At 40.4% G+C, this 25,608-nt stretch overlaps 1 protein-coding gene across 7 annotated transcripts in view; it reads right to left on the bottom strand.

The window, feature by feature from the left end:
- Positions 1-508: 508 nt before the first annotated feature.
- LOC127651513 (rap guanine nucleotide exchange factor 2-like) overlaps positions 509-25,608 on the bottom strand; it is a 60,274-nt gene continuing 35,174 nt past the window's right edge. For 3 of the 7 annotated variants that reach the window (XM_052137378.1, XM_052137376.1, XM_052137381.1), the window contains 23 exons: positions 21,604-21,726; positions 20,921-21,095; positions 20,661-20,797; positions 20,399-20,557; positions 20,063-20,215; positions 17,333-17,497; positions 17,137-17,244; positions 16,802-17,005; positions 16,577-16,685; positions 16,233-16,476; positions 13,750-13,910; positions 13,229-13,243; positions 12,043-12,283; positions 11,570-11,953; positions 9,051-9,262; positions 8,835-8,958; positions 8,388-8,411; positions 4,985-5,202; positions 4,669-4,797; positions 4,010-4,159; positions 3,724-3,883; positions 2,641-3,170; positions 509-2,550 (listed from right to left, as the gene is read on the bottom strand). In XM_052137378.1, coding sequence (XP_051993338.1) covers positions 2,525-2,550; positions 2,641-3,170; positions 3,724-3,883; positions 4,010-4,159; positions 4,669-4,797; positions 4,985-5,202; positions 8,388-8,411; positions 8,835-8,958; positions 9,051-9,262; positions 11,570-11,953; positions 12,043-12,283; positions 13,229-13,243; positions 13,750-13,910; positions 16,233-16,476; positions 16,577-16,685; positions 16,802-17,005; positions 17,137-17,244; positions 17,333-17,497; positions 20,063-20,215; positions 20,399-20,557; positions 20,661-20,797; positions 20,921-21,095; positions 21,604-21,726 — 3,951 coding nt within the window. In that variant the 3' untranslated portion in view covers positions 509-2,524. The remainder of the gene's footprint in view (positions 2,551-2,640; positions 3,171-3,723; positions 3,884-4,009; positions 4,160-4,668; positions 4,798-4,984; positions 5,203-8,387; positions 8,412-8,834; positions 8,959-9,050; positions 9,263-11,569; positions 11,954-12,042; positions 12,284-13,228; positions 13,244-13,749; positions 13,911-16,232; positions 16,477-16,576; positions 16,686-16,801; positions 17,006-17,136; positions 17,245-17,332; positions 17,498-20,062; positions 20,216-20,398; positions 20,558-20,660; positions 20,798-20,920; positions 21,096-21,603; positions 21,727-25,608) is intronic. The other 4 variants (XM_052137380.1, XM_052137377.1, XM_052137379.1 and 1 more) reach the window with 3 other exon arrangements.

Here is a 25,608-nt window from a genome sequence, read left to right on the forward strand (position 1 = left end):
ATTCATTCATATTACATGTCTTATTTGCAACATTGGCATCAGACGTAACATACCCATATGCAACTTTGACCTCTGAGGGTCTTTTTCACCTGGACCTGTGAATGAAACACACACAAACACATATCAGCAAAGATAAGTAAATCTTTCAATAGCTTTCTAGGTTTATGAAGATTAGTTTGAAAGTTCTATAATGTTCTGCTCTCCCAATAATCCAGAATCTGTCCCATTTTAATGCGCCCAGAACTTCTGAAATTGATTTGTTTTTTTAGTTAATATCCATAAAATGACCCTATTGCCTGACAGATTGGGCTATGTTAACAGCATGTGTTTCCCAGAAAACAATTGTTTTTGCAGCTCAGGGGTTACAGCAGCTTAGTCCTTTCTTGGTCTTATGGGTCAATTTGACCCTTTTAAATGTTTAACAATGATTTACATCAACTTCATTTTGGAATGATCATAAGACTAAAAGAAGGGAGATCGAGCAAACGGCCTTTATTACAAGCTTTTTTTATTACAAGATTTTTGAAGCCACATTGAGCCATCCCTTGCCTTTCAGATCTGTATCTTGTGATGTAAGGTGACAGAGAGAGAGAAAAAAAATACTAGTGTTTGCTGCCACCTAGAGGAACAATTTAAGACCAAAAGTAGAGATGAAGCAAACAGAGCCTGTATTACAATCTTTAGAAATTAAAGATTAAAAATGGGTAAATTTGTCCCTGTAGGTTCAATGTAGGAGCTTGAGCTGAAAGAGCATGGAAGGGTTAAAGATGTATTATATCTGTAAAAAGGCCATGGAAAAATGGTTTTGCCCCATAGTACTACAAGAGATGTTACTGATTCATTTTAAATAGACAATGATAGGCAACTTACATGTGCAATATTACATTTAAAATAGACAATGAGTCTGTGTACTTTCATTGAAACTTTTAGCCAATTGTTTTTCTTTTCTCTTTAAGATATGCAGAGGGGTATGACTAAGTTGAGGCATGAAACTCTGAATGCAGCAAGCTGAGTGGTTATCTGACCAGTTAGCCAATCAGCTCGCTCATATGTGATGTCAAGCCAATCGGCTCACATGATATGTTGTGACGTGTAATCGGGTAGCCTATCAACCTATTTACTGTTGTACACTACAAGAGTTTGCTGTGAAACCCTCCACCTCCCCAGCATCACCTGTCTAGAGCTACAGTGGGATTGTTTGTCTATTTGTGCAACAGCATGTTGTATGCTTAATGAAGCACTTCTTGCATTCTTCTGATTGTGCAGCAGCAGCATGTCCACATGCATAACTGTATACAGTATGTTCTAGCAGTAACACGTCTCCATGCTGCGCAGCAGGGTAGTGCACATGATCTAGTCTGCCACAACCTATATCCTATCAGTATCATAAACACATAAAATTTCTACATTTTGTTCAGTTTTCAGGACTGAACCTGCACACATTTAAGATAACAGAGCTGAAAGCAACAAAGATGGAGCAAAAATAGTCTAATGTCGTACTTTGTATAAACGAGACAAGAAATGAGATTTCTTTAATAAGAACAATACTCATTGCTACAGTGTATATTTTTCTCAGTCATTTGCAGCTGAATTGTGTCCAATAAACAGAATAGGTCTCTGAAATATTTAACAAAATATTTACAATCATTGTATTAAAAATATATAGTTAAAGACTTTGCCAGTTGTCTTTGTAAAAGACGTAAATACATGTGATATATATTGGGCTAGGTTGAAACACAAGGAGCTATAAGCAATACATCTGAACAATTTCATGATATTCTAAAGAGTAAAATATACTGTTGTAACTATTTACTGACCATATCTTGACCACCTATCATCTATGTAACAGCTATATCTACAAAAATCTCTTGCTACTGAAAATGTGTGCAACAATTCATGATGTGCCATATATCATTTGAATAGCCTAACAATAAACAGATAAAATTACATTTAAATACAAAACTTAAAATCTCTTCAAACAAAAGCTTGTGGCCACATTTTGAATGTTTTTAGGAACACGATCAGATGAGAGAAGGCATGTTTAAAATGACCATAAAATCATGAGTTACATTAAACACTGATATTAGCACAGAGAGATGTAGGCAGCTTCTCAGTCTTGTCTTTCAGTCTCCAAGTGTCTGAAGAGGGCTGCATCAATCCTTCCTCTCTCACACATACACAAACATAAAGTTCCACTCTTAAACACACATACTAAAGGAACACGTCAGACTAAAAAATTCAAATAAAATAACACTTTCCATGGTTCTGTATTATAACACTGACATTGCATCATGTGCAACACCTCACCACTTTAAACATAAAATGGGACATTATTCTTCATTTTATTATGCCTTTGTTTTGAAGAACATCTGCTAAAAGTGCCAACATTTTCTCAGCTCCTCTCTTCGTTCACAGTGATCTCCATGAAGACCTGAAATGTTTGGCTATAGTTCATTTTTGGCCATGTCTCCACATAGTCTGCCACATAGAAACACTGGGGCAGAGATACAGGAAGTGTCCCTGTTTAAACAGCAGATATCTGCTCATTTTCTGTAGTGGGAAAAAAAAAAAAGAGCTTGAATTAAATATTTCCTTTCCTGATTCCAATTTCATGTGCATTGTTAAATTCAACATACTAACCATCCTGTTGGGCCCTTCCTGGTGACTGGTAGTGGGTGTATGCTGGCAATCTACTGGATGGGTGTAACGGGGGAGGCTCACATGTCCTTTTGAGAAAGCGAGACCTCTGCAACGCCGCTGTGTAGTCTGGTGGGCGTCGCCCGTGAGCATGAATGTGGCTATCTGCCTCTGCCAATGATAGCGCAGTATAACCCGGAGGTGTGGGCGGGGGCTCTCTAAATCTGCCCTCCTTTCGACTCATGTTACTCTTGTTCGCATTTGGAGTCTCATCTTTTCCACCTCTTCGCTTTATCGTTCCCGTGTCGCCTTCCAGTTCGTCACCCCAGAAACCGTTAGGTGTGGTCACGTGACTGCGCCCAATCCTTTCTGACAGTGTCTCCCAGCTGCGGTTGTCATAATAACCAACGCGCTGTGGAATACTTTGGATGTTGTCATGGGAACCACTGGAGCAGGACGTCCAGCTGCCACGCCCACTGTCTACAGCATCCAACGATGCACGGTCACACTGATCCGGAGTAAGTGAGTAGCACCTGAGAAAAAGCAATATAGAATGACTGATAGAAAGAATTAAACAATAGTGAATGAGAGGCCCTGCTGTACTGCTGAGTTGTTTGGCAAAACACAGAATTTAAGCAACAAAAGTAAGTGCCATCCTGATGTAAACATATGCACAACACATCGAACTCTGAGGCGGATGGGCTACAACAGCAGAAGACCACGTTGGGTTCCAGTTCGGTCACTTCTGTCAAGAATAGAAAGCTGAGGCTGCAGTGCATTCTGAGAATCTTCAGCAAAGGTCACACTACAATTTTTGTACAATTAAAGTAGCACTTCCTTTTAAAATCACAGGCCAATGTTTCACTTACTCAGCAATGACAATTGTTTCATCAAGTGGCACTTGGCGGGTGTTAATTTTGGACCAAGGTGCTGCACAGTGAAACAAAATCTAAGTGAACAGGTGTTTCACATCACAGCACCAGCTTAGCATGGCTGGAATGTTGTGTACACCAATCAGCATCAAGGACCAGAATAAGGTTATAGAATAACTTTTCGTTTTTGCAAGGGTGTGTGTAAACCTCTTACCCCAGGCTTATTTGGTCAGGCTCTGTCCTACGCGCGTTGAGAGGGTGTGTAAGCGTATGGGCTTGCATATGCGTGTGGTCATCAGCCATGATAAGATCGGAAGAGGAGGAGCTTAACAGACTCAACTGATCTGATGCTTCACTCACAACTAATTGTGGGGCTACGAGACACAAACACAAAAAACAAAACCACACAAAACAGAATAATGTAAGAATGGCTCAGAATTCCTTGTAGAAATACATTTGCATATTGTAAAACTGATTCAATACACATCATCAGAACATACCTTTTCTAGGCGTACTGTGAGGTGAGGTGCGAGGAGAGGAGAGTATAGATGAAGCATCTGATTGGCAGTCCTCAGGCGGCTTTCGTTGTCTGTCCCGCCCTTCTTCTGAGAGAGACAAAATCTTATGGAGAGACTGAGGAGACTGGGCACCTGCACAGACACAAAAACTCAACTATAAACTTGTGGCAAGTTCTTTATTAGAAGCACAAATCCCATGTTTTTTTTTTAGATATATTATATAAACTATTTTCTAACATAAAAATCCCTTGCATGTAAAATAGCTAGTTTTCTAGAAAAATAATTAGTTTAAAATAACATTTAAACACTAAATAAAATATAAAAAGGGTTTTGAAACTCAATTTAGACATGGAGGCCAAAAATTGAAATGCTCATATAATATTTAGTATGACCTCCTGAGTTTGACGTCAACATTTCATGAAAGGTTAAGCATCTCCATTCACTAACCATTTGTTTTTAAAAAAAAAACAATTCCTTCATTTGTTTTAAGATTTAAAAAAAGTCTTTAAAAAAGATTTTGTCTATTTTCCAGCTGCCAACAGAGGGCGCTCTGATGCTACTAACACTTGGGGTAATTGGGTATGTATGTGTGTGTGTGTGTGTGTGTGTGTGTGAGACCATTTCAGAGAAAACGCTCTCACCAAATGGAGGTAACTCTTTGCCAGCTGCTTTCTTGCGACCGAGATTTCCATTCGGCTGACGCGGAGTGGCACTTCTTTGACTGACAGGAGATGCATCCACTCTTCTCTTTTCACCTGAGATCTTCAGTGCTGAAACACACACACTATTTTATTGTTGTTGCTGAGCAAAGCCTATTTCTATTGTCCAGAACCATGCAAGAGTTATTATATAGTCACACTGAAAATCAATTGGTGTCCAAATAGAACTAATGACCTTTTCTACTTTTACTGTGTACAAGGAGGGATTTAGATATCTTTAATTGTGTATGTGACTCACTTGAGTTGTTGGCAGGCTCACACTGCAAGGACAGACCATGGAGTGTGTCCTCGTCACTCTCGTGAGTGTGCGTGTCCAAATACTGTCGCACACGTCTGCTCATCATCTCCATCTCATAGAGTTTCTTAGAACTGAGGAAAGAGCTCCGCCTCCCTTTCCTCTTGCCACCCATCGTGCCGATGTCAGACAGAGAAGAGCTGCTCACTTGACTTAGAGACCTACACACACACACACACGCACACACACACACACACACACACACACACACACACACACACACACACACACACACACACACAAAATACACAATGTATTTTAATGAAAGCAGGTGAGGTCACCATAGAACACATCAAACAAATGGAGAAGTTAGCAAAGGGAAGATGAAATTCCAGTCATTTTAGACAACTAGACAAAACCAGCCAGAGAATCGTTTTGGTGGAATTGTCAATGCCGTGAGGCATTTTAACATGCATGAGAAAGAAATTTGAGAGGAGTGACTATTGTAGAAAACAACAGGTTAAAGGTGATGCATGCCATTTTTTTATGTTGTAATTAGGACTGTCAATTGATTCCAATTTTTTATCTAATTAATTACATGCTGATAAATGTCATAATTTGCTAAGAAAGGCCCCCAAATGAAGATAATTCCTATAAATAATGCATAATAATTATATAATACAGATTGAAGCATTTGAAATAAATTGCATTATTGTGGCAGGTGAATCAAGCATTGATTATACAATACAAAAGGTGGCTTAAGAACTCAATATATAGTTTGTTTTATTCTCATATCATTGAACAAATCTACAGTTTACAGCAATCTGTTTTTTTTTATAGAGTTCTCACAGAACGCGTTTTTGTGTTCCGTCTGCATCTTCTTAAATTGTGCTCTATGTACATGCCTCAGACAAATGCACTTGGGAGTGTCTCACTGGTATTCAGCATCATAAACGCCATATTTTTAGGACACTGTCTCAAGTTAAATGTAGTGGAAATGTTTGAAAATCGCATTTGGAGATTTCTGTATTCTGTTGTGCTTCCTCAGCAAGCAGTTCTCATTTAATGGCTGTGCTACTTCAGGTTTGCTGAGGCGTGCTGCCACCTTTAGAGGTGGCTTGTAAAAACACACGTACTTCAAGCTTGACTTGCTCGTATGGTAGGAAAACTTGTCCCGTTATAACTAAATGTACATATGCGTCAGGGAGCATGATTAATTGCTTACATTTTTTTAAACACACACACACTGGCGGTCAAAAGTTTGGAATAATGTACAGATTTTGCTCTTATGGGAAAAAAATTGGTACTTTTATTCACCAAAGTGGCATTCAACTGATCACAATGTATAGTTAAGCACATATAAATGTGAAAAATTACTATTACAATTTGAAAAAATACATGTTCAGATCTTCTTAAACCACTTCAAAGAGTTATCATCAAAAAATCCTCCATGTGCAGCAATGACAGCTTTGCAGATCCTTGTTATTCTAGCTGTCAGTTTGTCCAGATACTCAGGTGACATTTCACCCCACACTTCCTGTAGCACTTGCCATAGATGTGTCTGTCTTGTCGGGCACTTCTGACGCACCTTACAGTCAAGCTGATCCCACAAAAGCTCAATGGGGTTAAGATCCATAACACTCTTTTCCAATTATCTGTTGTCCAATTATCTGTTTCTTTGCCCACTCTAAACTTTTCTTTTTGTTTGTAAGTGGCTTTTTCTTTGCAATTCTTCCCATAAGGCTGCACCCCAGAGTCTTCTCTTTACTGTTGAACATGAAACTGGTGTTGAGCAGGTAGAATTCAATGAAGCTGTCAGCAGAGGACATGTGAGGCGTCTATTTCTCAAACTAGAGACTCTGATGTACTTATCCTCTTGTTTATTTGTACATCTGGCCTTTACACATCTCTTTCTGTCCTTGTTAGAGACAGTTGTCCTTTGTCTTTGAAGACTGTAGTTACACAAATCTTCAGTTACAATTTCAAGCATTGTATTGCCTTCATTCCTCAAAACAATGATTGACTGACGAGTTTCTAGAGAAAGATGTTAGTTTTTTTTGCCAGTTTTGACCAAATATTGACCTTAAGGCATGCCAGTCTATTGCATACGGTGGCAAATCAAAAATAAACACAATGTTAAGCTTCATTTAATGAACCAAATATCTTTCAGCAGTGTTATTGATATAATGGCAAGTGATTTTCTAGAACCATATTAGCAATGTAGCATGACTACTCAAGGATAAGGTGTTGGAGTGATGCTGCTGTCTATTTTAGATTTGATCAAAAATTACATTTTTCAAATAGTGATGGTGCTGTTTTTTATATCAGTAATGTCCTGACTATAATTTGTGATCAGATGAATGACACTTTGGTGAATTAAAGGCCCAATTTCCTTCAGCAACAGAAGAATCTGTACACTATTCCAAACTTTTGGCCACCAGTGTAATTTATATAGTTAATCTCACAAAATGAAAACGTTAAACTAACGGCCCTAGTTGTAATACTTTCTCAAATCAGAGCTTAAAATGGACAGATATCATTTATATTGTCAAGGCGGTTCTCGCCGCCTCCTTTCCCTTGTTCCCTTTACACTGGTGCCGAAAACCGGGAAAGGAGGCGGCGAGAACCGTTTTGACAATATAAATGACATTTCATGAAGAACTAAACAAAAAGACACAAACACACATATGATGGACAGCTGCCCGTAAACGCTCTCTCTCGCACCACAGTCCGCAGTCGGCCTTTATCCCTCTCGGAGGCTTGATTAGCCTGATAAGGGGCCGGGTGTGTAGAAACACGACCTAGCCCCGCCCTCCGCCCTGTCACAGTAGCCAAACTGTATTACAGAAGATTTGGCTGACATCACTCAGACAGCCACAGTTTCCCGCATTAACTTTCATGGAGTGTGTGTCAAGGGGGCAGGGAGGGTTGACAGCCGTTAACAGTAACAAACATTTCAAATTAGAAATGAGTCAAGTTATTGGACGTTTTACATCCAATCACAGTAATGATGTTAATAAATCAGAAAATGCACAGGCAATTTAGTGATATTCCCGCAGTTGTGGTCTTGACCGTTCTTGAAATAAAATCCCAAGCGATCAAGACCTTCAAAAAGGGGACCAAGACCGATCTCGAGTACTACACCACTGCTAGAGTATCAAAAAGATGCTTTTTAAAACTGCAAGTCAAATCAAAACTTTTGTCAGAAAAAGATCATGCCTTTCTAGAGAGTGAAAATGAGCATTTGAGAGAACAACAAAAAAGAGATTTTTCATACATAGTCCAACTAAAACAGGCTAGTCTATCAGAGGAAGTGTTTGTGTGGAGTTGCTTAGTACACAAAAAAGCAAAAACATGACAGTTAACAGAGAAAGTGAAAGACAGAGATAGTAGCAGTCCCACTTACCCTAGGCTCCTCCACTTTTTCTTCCTAAATCAGAGTCGTGAATATGATGAACAGGAAAATTGAGAGAATGAGAAAAAATGATGTAGGAGAGAGAGACAAAAAGACAACAGTGCTTAGACAGTGAAGCCCACTGAGCAAACGCCCCCCCCACAAAGTCCAGTACAGACACAAAGCACACAAATGACTGTCAGCAGGAACTATCAGCAATGAATGTAAGCCAGACTGTTGTGTAAGAGCCTGTTCCAAAACATGATGAGCTGCAGCATTTTAAAGCTCCCAACATGAAGCGGTTTCAAAAGGTGGGCATCTTAGTTATGTCGTCACCCAAGACATCTTGTTTAGTCCAAATTGTAAGGCATCTCAGCCAGGTTTTGGAACACAGTGTGTCAGTCTAATGATGCTTCTATACCAAGGTTTTCTTGATGTCTTAATTCTGAATAACTGTACCTAGTCTTAAAAAGCAAAGCAGGGTCCATGGTGATGGCAGCCATTCGAACCACGTGTCTGATCTCTCTTGCAATCATCCTCAACTTCTCAAAATTCACCAGACCATCCACCTTAGAGTTGTTGCCTATAAACATACACATTAGACAGATTCGTACTCGTCTTTCAAAACAAATTCAAAATTAGATGGCGACAGGCACGCGGAGAGGTGTAAGTTACCCTCATGGAGGAAGGTAAGGTCTTTTTTAATAACAGGAAACAAAGGGATGACTGGAGGCTGCAGGTTGTGTTTGTTGAGAAGGTTGCGGTATTTGGCCATGTTGCGCGAAGGGTCGAACACGTCCTGCAATTCTGCCAAAAGCTTCTCGTATTTTCCAGGCAAACGTTCCCATGTAGATCTCAACCGAGAGACGGGTGCTAGATTGAACCCACTGAAAAAGATGAACAGGAACACGTCAGGATCACTTGTAGGAAAATGAATGGAAGTATTCATAACGCATATGTGGCAGCTGTAGGAGGGAAGTCCCGCCTGTCAGTAAAAAGAGTCCATCACTTTCTTGTAGAGACATTGTCCATTGTTTAGTCTAGAAAGCGCATGCAAATTACCAGGACCAATGAAAAATGCATTTTTAGCCTGTTTGAGCTGAAGAAGCAAAAGTTATATCATCATTGTTGTCAGATTTTATTGCTGATTTGAAAAATGTAATTAAAACTAAAAGGAACAATTCACCCAGAAATAAAAATTAGCATTATTTACTCACCCTCGTGCCATTCCTGTTGTGTATTTCTTTCTTCTGCAGAACACAAATCAAGATTTTTAGAAGAATGATTCAGCTCTGTAGGTCCACACAATGCAAGTGAATGGTGATGAAAACGTTAAAGCTCCAAAAAGCACATAAAGGCAGCATATAAGTAATCCATACAACTCTAGTGTCTTCTTAAATGATCTACCGGTAATCAGTTTTGGGTAAGATCAGACCAAAACATAGTTCCTTTTCAATGTGCATCTTGCAGTCTCTAGGCACGATCATGATTTCAAGCTCAATTGCACTTTCTAGTGCTTGACGCATGGCAGAGCACTAGATGGCGCTGTAGGAAGTGTAATCAAGCTTGAAATCATGATCGCCCAAGGTCCAAGGAGACTGCCGATGTAAAGATTTATACTGAAAAACGTTTTATTTTGGTCTGTTCTCTTCCAAAATCGATTGGATGGCTTCTGAAGACATTGATAAAACCACTGGAGTAGTGTCAGGTTTTACACTTAATGTGCTATTTGGAGCTTCAAAGATTTGGTCACTATTCACTTGTATTGTGAGGACCTACAAAGCTGAAGTTTTCTTCTAAAAATCTTCATTTGTGTTCAGCAGAAGAAACAAAGTCATACACATCTGGGATGGCATCAGGGTGAATTAGAGAATTTTCATTTTTGGGATCTCTTTAATCTTGACAAACATTTTTGAAAATCTGAAATTTTTGCACACCAAACAAGCACAAATATCAAATAATCAGCAACAAAAGGCAAAACAAAGATTGTAAATGTATGTAAATGAAAAAACTGGACCTCTTGTACATAAGGTAGACATTTTTATTTCACAAAATTAAGAGACACAAACTGCAGTGCTTATGTGTCTGCCTATAACGTTGAAGTCAGAAGTTTACATACTACATGTAGTTCGGTTCTCTTGGTCTGGACCAAAAAAGAAAATGATACATTTAGTCCTGGTTCACTTAGCATTCACACTGGCATTTTTAACACTGAACCTAACGATACAAAAACAAAGACATCAGGAAAAAGTCACAAACTGATTGGACAGCTTTTATGATGTATCTTTTCTGACGGAACTTGCCGATCATCCAAAACAATGCTGGCGAAATGTGCTCGTTGGATGTATATGTGTGTATATGGTGGTAGTTTTACCAGCTGAGAACAAACGAAGAGTTAATAAAATGTGTAAAGGAGTCAAAACAGCGCCAGGAATTCCTCCGTTGCACACACAAACGAAAATATGCTGTAAGGACGGCTGACTGGCGGTTCCGACACCTGTACCGAACTGTAATGGGAAACATAGCTCCTATGAGGAGAAGAACCAGGTATGCTTGAGGTCAGTATTTAATGAGGTCAGCAAATTACTTCCTGTTTTTGGTCCGTTTAAACGTCTTTGGTCCATGTAGCGTTCATATAATCAATCGAACCGTACCAGAGTTCATTTGGAAGCAGACCGAGACCCACTTTGTTGACCATTCTGTCATGTTTGGAGGAAAAAGGGTGAGTCTTGCAAGCTGAAGAACACCATCCCAACTAGGAAGCATGGGGGTTTGAGCATCATATGTGCGAGCAAGAAGGCCCACAAACCTGACTCACTTACACCAGTTCTGTCTGGAGGAATGGGACAAAATTCCAGCAACTTATTGCGATAAGCTTGTGGAAGATTACCCAAAAAGTTTGACCCAAGTTAAACAATTTAAAGGTAAAGCTACCAAATACTACCAAAGTGTATGTAAACTTCTGACCCACTGGGACTGTGATGAAAGAAATAAAAGCTAAATCATGATCTCTATTATTATTCTGACATTTCAAATGTTCTAAATATAGTGATCCTAACTGACCTAAGACAGGGAATGTTTTCTATGATTAAATGTCGGGAATTGTGGAAACATGAGTTTAAATGTATTTGGCTAAGGTGTATGTAAACTTCTGATTTCAACTGTATTTTCTAGACATTAAGCAGAAAAGTTACCTGATAATGGCAAACATGGAGTTGAAGTTCTTGCAGTCGCGGCAATGAAGGGCAATCTTTATAAAGTGCTTGATGATCTTCGCTCTTTTGGCCAGATTGCTTTCCCGTACCACCTCTGTGGCGACCCAGAAGGTCTCCTGGTTTACACGATCTTCAAATTTGCGCAGGTTGGAAGTAGGCTCCTGTGGGCGGAGTTTGAAGAGGTCAAAGATGTAATCGGTTGGTTCAATGCTTGAAAAGAGCAGATAGTTGCGTGCCGACAACTGATTGGCTATCTCCATGGAGCTCAGGGATAACAGAGAGACCAGAGATTCTCGCTGCATCTCCTGCGCTTCCACGTCTGAACACAGCGTCTCTGTCTCCATGTTGTTCTTCAGATAATATCTGACGCAGGAGAAAAATATAAATCAATACATTGTCAAATCATGTGTCAAATATAGCTTGAGATCATTTGGTTGGTACTAAGACTAAACCTGGCGCTAAGCTGTATCCTGTCTCCAAGTTTGGACAGTTGATCAGGAAGTCGTCTCTGTTTGATAACGCCCTCTTGCGTGACTGACACCTCACAGAGCGAAAAGGCTTCAGGACTTGCAGTCAGGCCAAACTCTCGAATCGCGTGATTGGCTGCTTCTCTCGCTGTAGTGTCTCTATTGATCAATAGGTAACGACTTTGTTGGTCTGCCTTGAAAACACGCAGCACCTGGTCTTGCAATTCTGTGAATTCAAAAAGTTAGAAAACAAACAAAAAATAAAATAGCTGTTCGAAAGAACTACAGTATAAACCTTAACCAGGACTAGGATTCAAACATTCCCATGTAGAACGAACTGCATGCAACCTCTAGAATTATATTAGCTAAAGGGATGGGGTAGATGAAGAGATAGATGCAACAATCAAACAACTAGAGATAAGAGGAACCCTATTAACAAAGAGGTTAATTGGAGACCCATGTTCAGAGAATGAAGCAGAAGTCAGAAGAGGCGTCTTTAGCGCCAAAGAAAGAATTATGTAGAAATGCATAAAGTATGAACCTATAGAGCTTTATTTGTAAAGACAAAGTCAAAGTCCTGAAAAGTCAAAGTCAAAGTCCTAAAAGTGGTATTTAGATCACAGTTCGGAAAAAGGGCGGTTATTAAATACAGGACTTGGCCCAATAGCAAGTTTTGTAGATGGCACAAAGACATATAGGCCACTGAAAGAAATCAGTGGTCAATTGAGACAGCAAAGAGTAAATAGCCCCACAGCTTGTAGGCGTTTCATTTGAAATTCAACATTTAAATCGAATGAGTCAAGTTTGCCAGCCTACCAGCAAAACACAGCCTACTGGGAAAAACATGGCAACAGTGCCGCTGCATCCTTTTTTGTTGCCTTTAAGAAAATACAAATTCCCATAAGTGTCCCACATAAGGATTAATGCCATCAGTGGAAAACTTTGCCATTGGTTCAAGTCTGCAGACTATGCAACAAAACACACATTAATCTGTACAAGGACTAAAAAGACCAGCAGAACCACAGAGAAGGAAAGTCAAAAGCATTGAGAGAGACCAAAGAGAATAAGACAGGCATCTACGAATAGATCCGAGGGACTGAAATCTATAAAGACAGGTGGAATCGTACGACTAAAGAAACGAGCAGAACCCCTACAGTGCACTAATACTCACGAGTGAATCCAGGTGCTGTGAGCAATGAAAGGGTTGCGGGATCGTTAGAAAATTACACAGGTATATATAACTGATATTAAGGTAAGCAGGAACACAAAAAGCAGCAGAAGAGCAGTAGAACTCTAGATAAATATCTATAAATAATACAGAGGTGCTGTATGTAGCTATGTGATGTGTTGTGTGTGCTTCTGCGTAGCTGTTTGTTACATAGTCTCAGCATTAGATTGCATGCCCTTGAACTGCCCGCAGATCATTCAGAGACCGACAACAGCTTTACAAAATGACAAGCTCCAATCAGATTGGCTGGCTTTGGGCAACTTTCAGGAAACAGAGTGCATCGATTTGATTGCCCCAAGGTTGGTCATTGTACCCCTTACGATATACGATTTCCCTATGATCCTATGATAGTCAAAAGCCTGGCTTCTTACGGCTATATTTTCTATATCTGTATGCAGTGTGTATTTGAATGCTTTGTATGGTTAAACATGGAACTGTATGTTGAAACGAGTATTTGTGTTTACCTTGTGGTTGTGTACTGTAGTCGATAATGCGCTGTTGGCCTTGGGCCAGGTCAGGGTTACTGAATGAGAGACTTCCGCTGACTGGCATAGTGGGTGGAGCCTGTTTGTTCTGCCGCAATCCCACAATACTGTCATCCTGGGTCTGCCCCAAGCCCAGGTCACTGCATAAAAATAAGAACTTATTCAGCACTATTTTATGGAAAATTAGCATTAGATAATTTTTCTGCTTATTTCAACAGAGTTAACCGCATAAACCAAGTGATCACTTCCCAATTTTTTTTTTATTCATTTACATATTGTTGTACAATGACAAGATCCTTACCGAGTGGTTCTTTCTCTTTAATGTTTCTTTGAGCATGTCAAAATCAGCACCAATTTACATACCAGCTTTAAAAGGTAATGAAGGTGTGTATGGGACAACGGTAAAGCGCAAACTATACTTTGGTCAGACATGAACGCGAACGCAAATTTCATCATGAGCAGTGATCGAGCACTGAAGGCGTGCAATCCGATTTTTCTAGCAGAGCATACTCTGAACATGCAGTATACGCATACGTCTGGAATTATTTGCACTAATTAATGGATCCACAAGGTGGCAACATTCACAATTGAGCCATTTCTGTTTACAAAGAAGCGCATGAAGGCTTTATCTCCGCTAAACAACAGATGACGAAGGTGAAAACTACAACAGTGAATGTTGTACTGGGCAGTGGTGGCTCAGTGGTTGAGGCTCAGGGTTACTGACCAGAAGGTCGGGGGTTCAAGCCCCAGCACCACCAAGATGCCACTGTTGGGCCCTTGAGCAAGGCACTTAACTCCAGGTTGTTCCAGGGGGATTGTCCCTGTAATAAGTGCACTGTAAGTCGCTTTGGATAAAAGCGTCTGCCAAATGCATAAATGTAAATGTCAAGAACACATGAGTCATCTTTGTGAGTCTGAAATCCTGAAGAGAAATAAGTCAATTATCCCACAGCAGTCGTACCTTGTATGTGCCAACCGCCTGTGTATAGCCTGTATAGATTCATATTTAAAAGTAATATTCTGGTTATCCAAGTTATGCTCAATCGCCAAAATTAATGGCGTAATACTGAGTACCACAAAAATGTATTTTGACTTGCCTCTCCTTTTCTTTAAAAAAAGTTCCAAAGTCCAAAAATCTGGGTTACAGTGAGGCACTTACAATGGAAGTTAATGGGGACAGTTTTTTAAAGGAAATTCCAGGTTCAATTCAATCTAAGCTCAATTGAAAGCATTTGTGACAATGTTGATCCATCCATCTTCAACCGCTTATCCGAAGTCGGGTCGCGGGGGCAGCAGCTCCAGCAGGGGGCCCCAGACTTCCCTATCCCGAGCCACATTAACCAGCTCTGACTGGGGGACCCCGAGGCGTTCCCAGGCCAGTGTGGAGATGTAATCTCTCCACCTAGTCCTGGGTCTTCCCCGAGGCCTCCTCCTAGCTGGACATGCCTGAAACACCTCCCTAGGGAGGCGCCCAGGGAGCATCCTTACCAGACGCCCAAACCACCTCAACTGGCTCCTTTCGATGAAAAGGTGCAGTGGTTCTACTCCGAGCTCCTCACAGATGACTGAGCTCCTCACCCTATCTCTAAGGGAGAAGCCCGCCACCCTTCTGAGTAAACCCATTTCGGCCGCTTGTACTCACGACCTAGTTCTTTCAGTCATGACCCAGCCTTCATGACCATAGGTGAGGGTAGGAACGAAAATTGACCAGTAGATCGAGAGCTTTGCCTTCCGGCTCAGCTCTATTTTCGTGACAACTGTGCGATAGAGCGAGTGCAATACCGCCCCCGCTGCCCCGATTCTCCGGCCAACCTCCCGCTCCATTGTCCCCTCACTCATGACCAAGACCCCGAGGTACTTGAACTCCTTCACTTGGGGAAATACCTCCTTCCCTACCCGGAGTACGCACTCAGAACCATGGCCTCAAGCATTCACTTCACATCGATTTTTGCTTTTTTTTAAAGAAAAGGAGGGATGATTCTCATCCCTGCCCAGTACGTGGCGATATGCACGAAGAATGCGAAAAAACAAAAAACAATGTGAAAGTGGGCATTTATAGTAAAAAAGGACTTAAAATATTTTTTGGTTTCTCACCCAAACTTTTCATATCGCTTCTGATGGTATAGATTAAACAGTAAAGTCGTATGGATTACTTTTATGCTGCCTTTAAGCACTTTTAGGACCTTCAAAGAACTGGCCACAGGTTACTTGCATTGTAAGGACCTACAGAGCTGAAATATTCTTCTAAAAATCTTAATTTGTGTTCTGCAGAAGAAAGAAAGTCAAACACATCTGGGATGGCATGAGGGTGTGTAAATGATGAGAGAATTAACATTTCTGAGTGAACTATCCCTTTAAGTATCCTTTGAATGTGTAAACACTGTTGTGCTAAAACCAACGCTGAGGGTTTAGGGTGGGACAATCATAATTAGTAATAATAAGACAGCGTGTGCTTATTATACCTGTAAGGTTTCTGAGGTAGGATGCTCATGCGTGTCTTGTCTAGAATCTTCATCAGTTTGTTTCTGCCACCCATTGTATGAGCTTTGACCTTCTTGCTGACCTTCTCTTGACCTATGAGATCAGTACTAGCTCCAAGTTCAGGTACAGAGTAACGGCTACCTTTCTTTCCATCACCAATCCTTGGAAGATGAGGAACGCCGTTTTTCCTTTCCTCTGCCACCCTGGCCACCAGCTCCTTGAAGACTGAAAAAGAGAAACGGATAAGAGGATGAGAGAGAAAGTGGAACTTGACTTTAGTCTGTGTGTGTGAGTATTGGAAGGTGTATCCTGGTGGGAATCTCACCCAGGAGGTTGGTTTTGACACTCATACACAGCTGTGTGTTGTTCCTGAGAATTTCAATTGCTTTGGACAACTGTACATTCTCAAAGGTCTGCCCATTCACCTCCAATATCTGTAGATAGGCAGGGAAAGGATGAGACAAAGACAAGAGACAGATATGTGCTGAAGAATCTGCTTCAGAGTCAAGTGTTTAGATATGACATAATCCTGAGGTTTGAAAGATGTTACCTGGTCCCCACGCTTAAGCCCCGCCTCCTCCGCCTTGCTGCCCACCTCCACACTGCTGATAAAGAGGCGTGTCCCCCGTTCAGCTCCTCCAATAAGTGTAAAGGGGAGGGACATCTCTCGAGCAGACCTTGTTATTGTAATCATTCTGGGTTTGGCTTTAGCAGCACAAGCTATGTTGAGCAACCGCAACTGACCAGTCATTTTCTGCTCACGTCAAAAGAGGAAAAAGATAGGGATGCTTGTAAATGTAGCTTTATTTATATATGCATGTCTGTGCCTCAAACCTGAGGTATTGTTCTTAAATGAATGAGATGGTTAGGAGTAATGCTTCACACCTCTCTCTCCAGATTAATTTGGAACTCCTCCAAGAAACTGGTCATATCAGGATCTCCCTCAAAGTCACTAAAATGATTGTTAACCCATAATAACACAACTCGCGTAACCTGAGTGAGAAAGAGAAAGGAGAACTGTGAGTCCAGCAGAAGCTTGTGTATGTGTTTTTCAAAGAGAGGCTTGATTCAATCACGCTACCTTGTCCCGTAAACTGAGGTCATTAAACCAGTCCAGAAGTCTCTGTCCCAAAATCAGAGGACTGGGCAGGAAGGTACGATAGGTCAACAGGAAGTCCTCAATATATGTGGGGTCAATGACAGAATGATCCTCTACTAGGTGCTGCATCAGCCTTTCAGCAGTACCCTACAAAAAATAATTTCAAAATCAGACTTTCCATGTAAAATATCGTATTTAACGCATATAAAGCTCTAAAAGCACCACAACACAACCAAATTAAGCTACAACCTAATAAAATTATGCTGCAACACAACACAATTATCAGAAAAGAAAAGTGTGGATTATTTCTATTGTGTTATGGCTTAATTTAGTTGTACTGTGCACCCCAGGGCCACCGTAGTTCAAGGTAAAGGGTCTGACACAATAAATAAAGGGATAGTTCACCCAAAAATGAAACTTCTGTGATGGCATGAGGGTGAGTAAATGATGAGAGATGTGTATAACTTTCTTTCTTCAGCAGAACACAAATGAAGGTTTTTAGAAGAATATCTCAGCTCTATAGGTCCACACAATAAAAGTAAATGGTGACAAAGACTAATATTCCATATTACTCCAGTGAGTAAATCCACATATTCAGAAGTGATATAAGGTGCTGGTGAGAAACAGATCAATATACAAGTCATTTTTTCTCTAAATCTCCACTTTCAATTTCACTTTCAGATGTAAAAGTAAACAAGCACCACATGTGACTTTCAGACATAAAAGAGACATATCTCTTCTGAAGATATGTAGTAAAACACTGGAGTCTTATGGATTACTTTTATGTTTCCTTTGTGATTTTTGGAGCTACAGTGCTGTGAAAATGTATTTGCCCCTTCTTGATTTCTTCTATTTTTGTGTATTTTTCATACAAAATTATTTTTGATCTTCAAACGAGATATAACACAAAACTAAGGCAACCTGATTAAACACAAAATACAGGTTTTTTTTATTGAAGTAAAAACTTTATCCAACACCTATATCATCCATGTGAAAAACGAATTGCCCCCTTAAACTTAATAGCTGGTTGTGCCACCTTTAGCAGCTACATTTGGAACCAAACACTTCCGATAACTGGAGATCAGTCATTCACAATGCTGTGGTGGAATTTTGGCCCACTCTCCTTTGCAGAACTGCTTTAGTTCAGTCACACATGAGGGTTTTCGAGCATGATCTGCCCGTTTAAGGTCCTGCCACAGCATCTCAATCAGGTTCAAGTCAGGACTTTGTCTAGGCCACTCCAAATCTTTAATTTAGCTTCTTTTGAGTCATTCAGAGGTGGATTTACTCCTATGCTTTGGATCATTGTCTAAATACATAATCCAGTTGCGCTTGAGGTTCAACTCACAGACTGATGACTGGAGGTTTTCCTTTAGGATTTTCTGGTAGAGAGCAGAATTCATGTTTCCCTCAATTATTGTAAGTCGCCCTGGCCCTGAAGCAGCAAACTATCTCCACACCATCACACTACCAACACCTTGATTGACCGTAGGTATGATGTTCTTTTAGTGGAACTCTGTATGTACTTTACACCAGATGTAATGGGACCCCTGTCTTCCAAACAGTTCCACTTTCGACTCATCAGTCCACAGAACATTCACCCAAAAGCTTTGAGGATCATCATGGTGTGTTTTGGCAAAATTCAGATGAGCATTAATGTTCCTCTGGGTTAACAGTGGTTTTCGCCTCAACCCTCTTCCATTTTTGGCCACTGTCTCTCTGATAGTGGAGTCATGAACAGTGACCTTCAGACCTTCATGAACAGAGGTCTGCAGTCCCTTGGATGTTGTCCTTGGCTTTTTTTTATGACTTCCTAGATGAGTCATCGCTGTGCTCTTGGAGGAAATTTGGAAAGTCGGCCACTTCTGGGAAGGTTCACTACTGTGCCAAGTTTTCTCCATTTGGAGATAATGGCTCTCACTGTGGTCCTTGGAGTCCCCAAGCCTTTTAAATACCTTTGTAACCCTTCCCAGACTGGTGTATTTCAATCACCTTTTTTCCCTCATCATTTCTGAAATGCTTTCAACCTTGGCACAGTGTGCTACTAGGGAGACGTTTTAGCCAACATCATGCTTCTGGAAAAGTTCGATTTAGGTGTTGATTTGATTGAACAGGGCTGGCAGTAATCTGGATTAGATGTGTCTAGTCCAGTTGAACCCCATTATGAATGCAGTTTCATAGATTTGGGGATTTAGTAACTAAGGTGCCAAATGCTTTTTCCACACAGGCCCAGTTGGTAGTGGATAACATTTTTGTCATTATCATTTAAAAACTGTATTTTGTGTTTTATGTTAGATTTTGTTTGAATTGTTTAATAAATTTAGTACGAGATATAAGCAAAACAGAAGTAAATACTTTTCACAGCACTGTACAAAAGGTCTGATCACCATTCACTTGCATTGTACGGACATACAGAGCGGAGGAGATATTCTTCAAAAAATCGTAATTTTTGTTCAGCAGAAGACCCTCATTTTTGGGTGATCTATTCCTTTAACTTTGTGGAACAAATCTATAAACCAAACAATTTAAATTTGTTCACACTCACAGATTTATGTCCTCAAAGGCATGGTATGCTACTTCTGTCGGTACTTCTTGCATTTACATAACACAACAGGAGATTATCAACTTAATGAGCTTTAAGCAAAAAATGGATTCCTTAGTTAAATGCTCTGTCAAGTCAATTCGATATTTCCAAAATTCAGCAGTGGTCACCTTTACAACAATGTGCCCCTTGCGGGTACCCGTTCGGTCAAGTTCTCGGTGTTCTTTCACCATGACGATTTCACCCTCTTCCTCCACACGCTGTGTGTTCTGCTCAACCTGATTCAGAATACAGCAGTAGTCCTGCTGTGCAATACACACAAACTACACACACACACACACACACATATTTACACACATATGTATATATATGTATATATATATATATATATATATATATATATATATATATATATATATATTTTTTTAAACATTCTTTAATTTCATCAAATATCACAAAGCTTCCTTATGTGCTCTTATGCAATGCCAAGCAAACACAGTCCTCACCTGACAGTCGTCCACTTTGGTTTTCATGACTCCAGTCATCATCTGTTTCTCCATAGAAGGTGAGACGCCAAAACTTCCACCCATACACACACTTTCACTGCCGCCGTCTTGATGGATCACCTCTACTGCTCCGTTTAGAATGACTGACCATGAGTCCAGCTAAAACACACATGCTCTCGCCTGTTATCATCAGAACACTGAGCAGTGGCATTCAGAAATGAGGAGCTGAGATGCTGAGATGCTGATATGGGTCCAGTATTACCTCTTCACCATGATTGAGTACGACGGTTCCGGCCCGTTCCACGACCGCAAACACCATGACGGCACAAAGTTCCCTCCGTACCGAAACACTCAGACTGGCGAATGCTGGAAGTTGCTGTACAAACTCCAGCAACTGCTCTGTAAACACAAAACGAAAGCAAAAACAAAAAAGCATTGTGAATTTCCCAAGGTCACCGTTATTGAACAACTAAAACAATGTTCTAGAGCTGTTCAGGCATGATGTGTTCTCGTGTGTTTTACCAATGTCATCATCTGTACGGTCCATGGGATCTTTCTCCAGACAGTCTCTAACGATGTCCCGACTCATGAGAGCATCCGTCCCTCTGCCTACATCATCATCATCATCCTCGTTAGAGTCCACCGCTGTTTCAGGAAGCCCGCTCAGATCCATGTCTCCACACTCGCTTTCAGTGGCCTGTAAACAAACGTGTGAACACCTTGTATTCTCGCACAATTTTCAGCTGACAATATTAATAAAAAAATTTAAAGCAGGTGATGATTGCTTTGCGGTTTAATGGAATGGACACAAATAAACAATAAAGCAAATTATGTGGATATGAAATGGTCCCTTATGAGATTCCATGACCTTAGAAGGCAACTCACTGGGATTATTTAAATGGAACTTATGTGTTGTGTGAATTGGAAGGCTGTGCATAGAGCGGAGTGTGTTTGTTCATGTTGTAGATGATGATGTGCTGATGTGTAACACTGATCTGAGGATCAAAAGTGTACGGTTGTGGACTGACAGTAATAGGTCATACAGAGGTGACAGATGGACCGCAGGGGGGGAGGGCTCTACAGGAGAGGATTTAGATTTGTGCGCGTTTGTGCCAGATGTTCATGATAAATCTCTGATGTGCTTCTGGTGCAGAGTGTGAGGAGATTGCTTTCTAGTGGAATAAAAATTCAGCATCTCTTATTACCTGGTAAATATCTGATAGGCTGCTACTTCCTGAATCACTGGCGATGCTGGAACGTGATTGGCTGGAAATCATATGGGCGTGGCAACTGTCGGTGGGGTGAAGCTTTGAGAAATCTGCAGGGAGCTGATAGAGAAACAAAACACAGTTACAAATAATAAAAAAAACAAGAGAAACACACAGGCATACATGGGAAGTTGACATATAGACATGTTGAGCGCACGTTAACTAGAGAGCCTTGAATGGCTTTATCTCATCGGTACAACGCGTGATTAGAATTAAAGGTTTCTTATTTTATTGTTCTTAATCAAGAACTGACTACAGCGAACAGAAAGGGTATTAAAATAGACATTATTCAATGACAAATGGGTGATGTGGATTTCATCTTTGGACACAAACATTTGGAACATATTTTACTCTCAACACACAGTGAAAGGATCTCACTGCTGAATACTCCACCACCGTACTACACAATAAGTGAAATCTAAATTACAAAAATGTACAATTGTTTTCGACGAAACACAGCATGTCAGTAAAGTATTTGTGCAAATACAGAGCTTTTCTGTTTCTAGTTCATCATAGATCCTAGTATTAATTTAGCTAAACATCTCTATGAGTGTCAGCACAATTACTCTTCAGTAAAATGAATGCACTGCCTCCCTCTCTCTCTCTCTCTCTCACACACACACACACACACTTCGTGAAGTGCACCAGTCCCTCCTGCAGCAAAGCACCCCCACAACATGCTTCTGCCACCCCCATGTTTCACGTTTGGGATTGTGTTTTTCGTACCCTTTTTCCTCCAAACATAACGATGGTCATTATGGCCAGTTAAATTTCTGTTTCATCAGACCAGAGGACATTTCTCCAAAAAGTAAGATTTTTGTCCCTATGTGCACTTGCAAACTGTATTCTGGCTTTTTTATGGCAGTTTTGGCACTTTTTAATGGCAGTCTTGCTGAGCAGCCTTTCAGGTTATGTCGATATAGGACTCGTTTTACTGTGGATATAGATACTAGTCTACTGGTTTCATCCAGCATCTTAACTACATTCATCTCTAGGAGACAAAATGCATCTCATTCCTGAGCGGTATAATGGCTGCGTGGTATCATGGTGTTTATACTTGCGCACTATTGTTTGTACAGATGAACGTGGTATCTTCAATCATTTGGAAATTGCTCCAGACTTGTGCAGTTCCATATTTTTTTTTCTGAGGTCTTGGCTGAGGTTGAAGGTAGGCCTTAAAATACATCCATGGTACACCTCCAATTCAGTACACCTCCTATCAGAAGCTAATTAGCTAAAGGGGCTTTTCCACTGCACGGTACAACTCAACTCAACTCTGCTCTGCTCTGCTCGCTTTTTGAGGTTTCCACTGTGGATAGTACCTGCTACCTGATACTTTTTTAGTACCACCTCGGTCGAGGTTCCAAGCAAGCTGAGCCAATACTAAATGTTATGTCAAAACCCTGCCGATCACTGATTGGTCAGGGAGAATCGTCATTACCAGCGTCACTGGATTTCTGACAAGACATCATAAAGTTAGCAACAGCAATAACAGTATCATTTGTTCACGCGTCTTTCGAATTGTGAAAAAAAGAAATGTCTGTGCACAAAACCCTGCCATGGTCAATAAACAAGGTGTAGATGGTCCACTCGTTAGCGATGAGCGAACCGAAAAATTCTCTCAGGAAGTGTCTCAGCTGTTGGCCGCACAGCTACCACCGAACATACCAATAGTGCAGGGAAAGTTAAAAAAAAAAATTAAGTGATTACAGAACCATCAAGGAAAAGTGGAAGTGGTTCGACCAAATGGATGCTATCTAAACCGGCGAGCAATGGGAGGGAGAGTGTGCTGGACTCCACGATGGTACGTTTTGTTACGTTAACTCTATACTCTGCTTGAAAGCTTCCCTTTATTTAGTTGACCAGCTACTGGAAGCTTGCTTCTAAAACAACCAGGGCAATTTAAATATTACACTTGTTTAAATTCACCATGCAACAACTGCTTTATGCAGCACAATGAGCTAATAGCTAACAGCTAGCAGTTGTGTTATTGTTTTGGTCAGTTTGTGTCATGTTTAAGATTATGTCACGGCAGTAGAGGGGGCGCAACTATGACGATCAGCCTATAATCCCACCCACGTTGAGGGGCACTAAACTGCGGTGGAAATGCAAGCTCAGAAAAGCGAGTAGAGTTGAGGTGAGTCAAACCGTAATGTGGAGTGGAAAAGTGCCATAATTGTCTAAAGGCTTGACATCATTTTATGTTCAGTTATGTTCTGCTTATATATATATTATACATGTGTGATATATAAGATTAAATGAAGGTTTCATCTGTTAATTAACCAACACACCATTTACAAAATATCGATCAAACCTGCTAAATCAAATACACACATCAGATTCACCCTACTGTACATTATACCCAGAGGCTTACTAGAGTACAATTAATGGGTTCATGCTTATGGCCTAGTTCATCTGGCTTGCATACAGTGACCCTACAACAAATCACAACATGTTAAATACAACCCCAATCCCAAAAAAGCTAGGACAGTATGAAAAATGGCAATAAAAACAAAAAGGTGTGATTTGTATATTATATTCACCTGAACGATCCTTGCTCTTGAAGGACTAGGCTGTTTTTGGAGGCTCCTGATATACTATGACATGATTGCCTCACCTGTTAAACATCTGTTTCACATTGCCTTATTTCAACTCACAAAATTGTTATTAGTCTTAAATTGCCACGGTCTCAACTTTTTGAAGCGAGTTACAATCACCTAATTTGAAATTACTGTACATTTTCAAGAAACAGTGAAATTCACATGGAAAAACATCATATAATGTTGTAGTTGTAGTGCTTTCAATATAGTAAAGTGTGAATATAATTTATAAATCACTTTTTTGTTTTTATTAGCATTTTTTCATACTGTCTTTTTCGGAATTGGGGTTGTACACACATGCAATTCAAAAATGCAATATTGGGACCCCTTAAACAATTGGTATCATTTCTCTTGTTCTGTGAAATCTTAAATGGCAAGAAAAATATTAAGCCACAAGTGCAATAACTTTAAAATCCTTATTATAGGACACCACAACCTGCACCTACATGTATGCAAACTATGCTGCTTCCTTTAAATTGATTACAAAAAAGGATAAATTCCTATTCAAATCAATTTAAAACTCAATTATAATCATAATACAACATACAATGCATCTGGAAAGTATTCAAAGCGCTTCAAAATTCTACAAACAATACCCCATAATGACAACGTGAAAGAAGTTTGTTTGAAAATAAAAAACTAAAAAATGTACATAATTATTCACAGCCTTTGCTCAATACCTTGTTGAAGCACCTTTGGCACCAATTACAGGCTCAAGTCTTTTTGTGTATGATGCTACAAGCTTGGCACACCTATTTTTGGGCAGTTTCTCCCATTCTTCTTTGCAGGACCTCTCAAGCTCCATCAGGTTGGATGGGGAGCGTCGGTGCACAGTCATTTTCAGATCTCTCCAGAGATGTTCAATCGGGTTCAAGTCTGGGCTCTGGCTGGGCCACTCAAGGACATTCACAGAGTTGTCCCGTACCACTCCTTTGTTATCTTGGCTGTGTGCTTAGGGTTGTTGTCCTGTTGGAAGATGAACCTTCGCTCCAGTCTGAGGTCCAGAGCGCTCTGGAGCATGTTTTCATCAAGGATGTCTCTGTACATTGCTGCATTCATCTTTCCCTGAATCCTGACTAGTCTCTCAGTTCCTGCCGCTGAAAAACATCCCCACAACATGATGCTGCCACCACCATGCTTCACTGTAGGGATGGTATTGGCCAGGAGATGAGCGGTGCCTGGTTTCCTCCAGACATGATTCTTGCCTTTCAGTTTTTGTTTCATCAGATTCTCATGGTCTTAAGTGTTCTTCAGGTGCCTTTTGGCAAACTCCAGCCGGGCTGTCATGTGCCTTTTACTGAGGAGTGGTTTCCGTCTGGCCACTCTACCATACAGGCCTGAG

The sequence above is a fragment of the Xyrauchen texanus genome, chromosome 11 (genome assembly GCF_025860055.1).
Source record: "Xyrauchen texanus isolate HMW12.3.18 chromosome 11, RBS_HiC_50CHRs, whole genome shotgun sequence".
In the NCBI taxonomy this organism is placed as follows: domain Eukaryota; kingdom Metazoa; phylum Chordata; class Actinopteri; order Cypriniformes; family Catostomidae; genus Xyrauchen; species Xyrauchen texanus.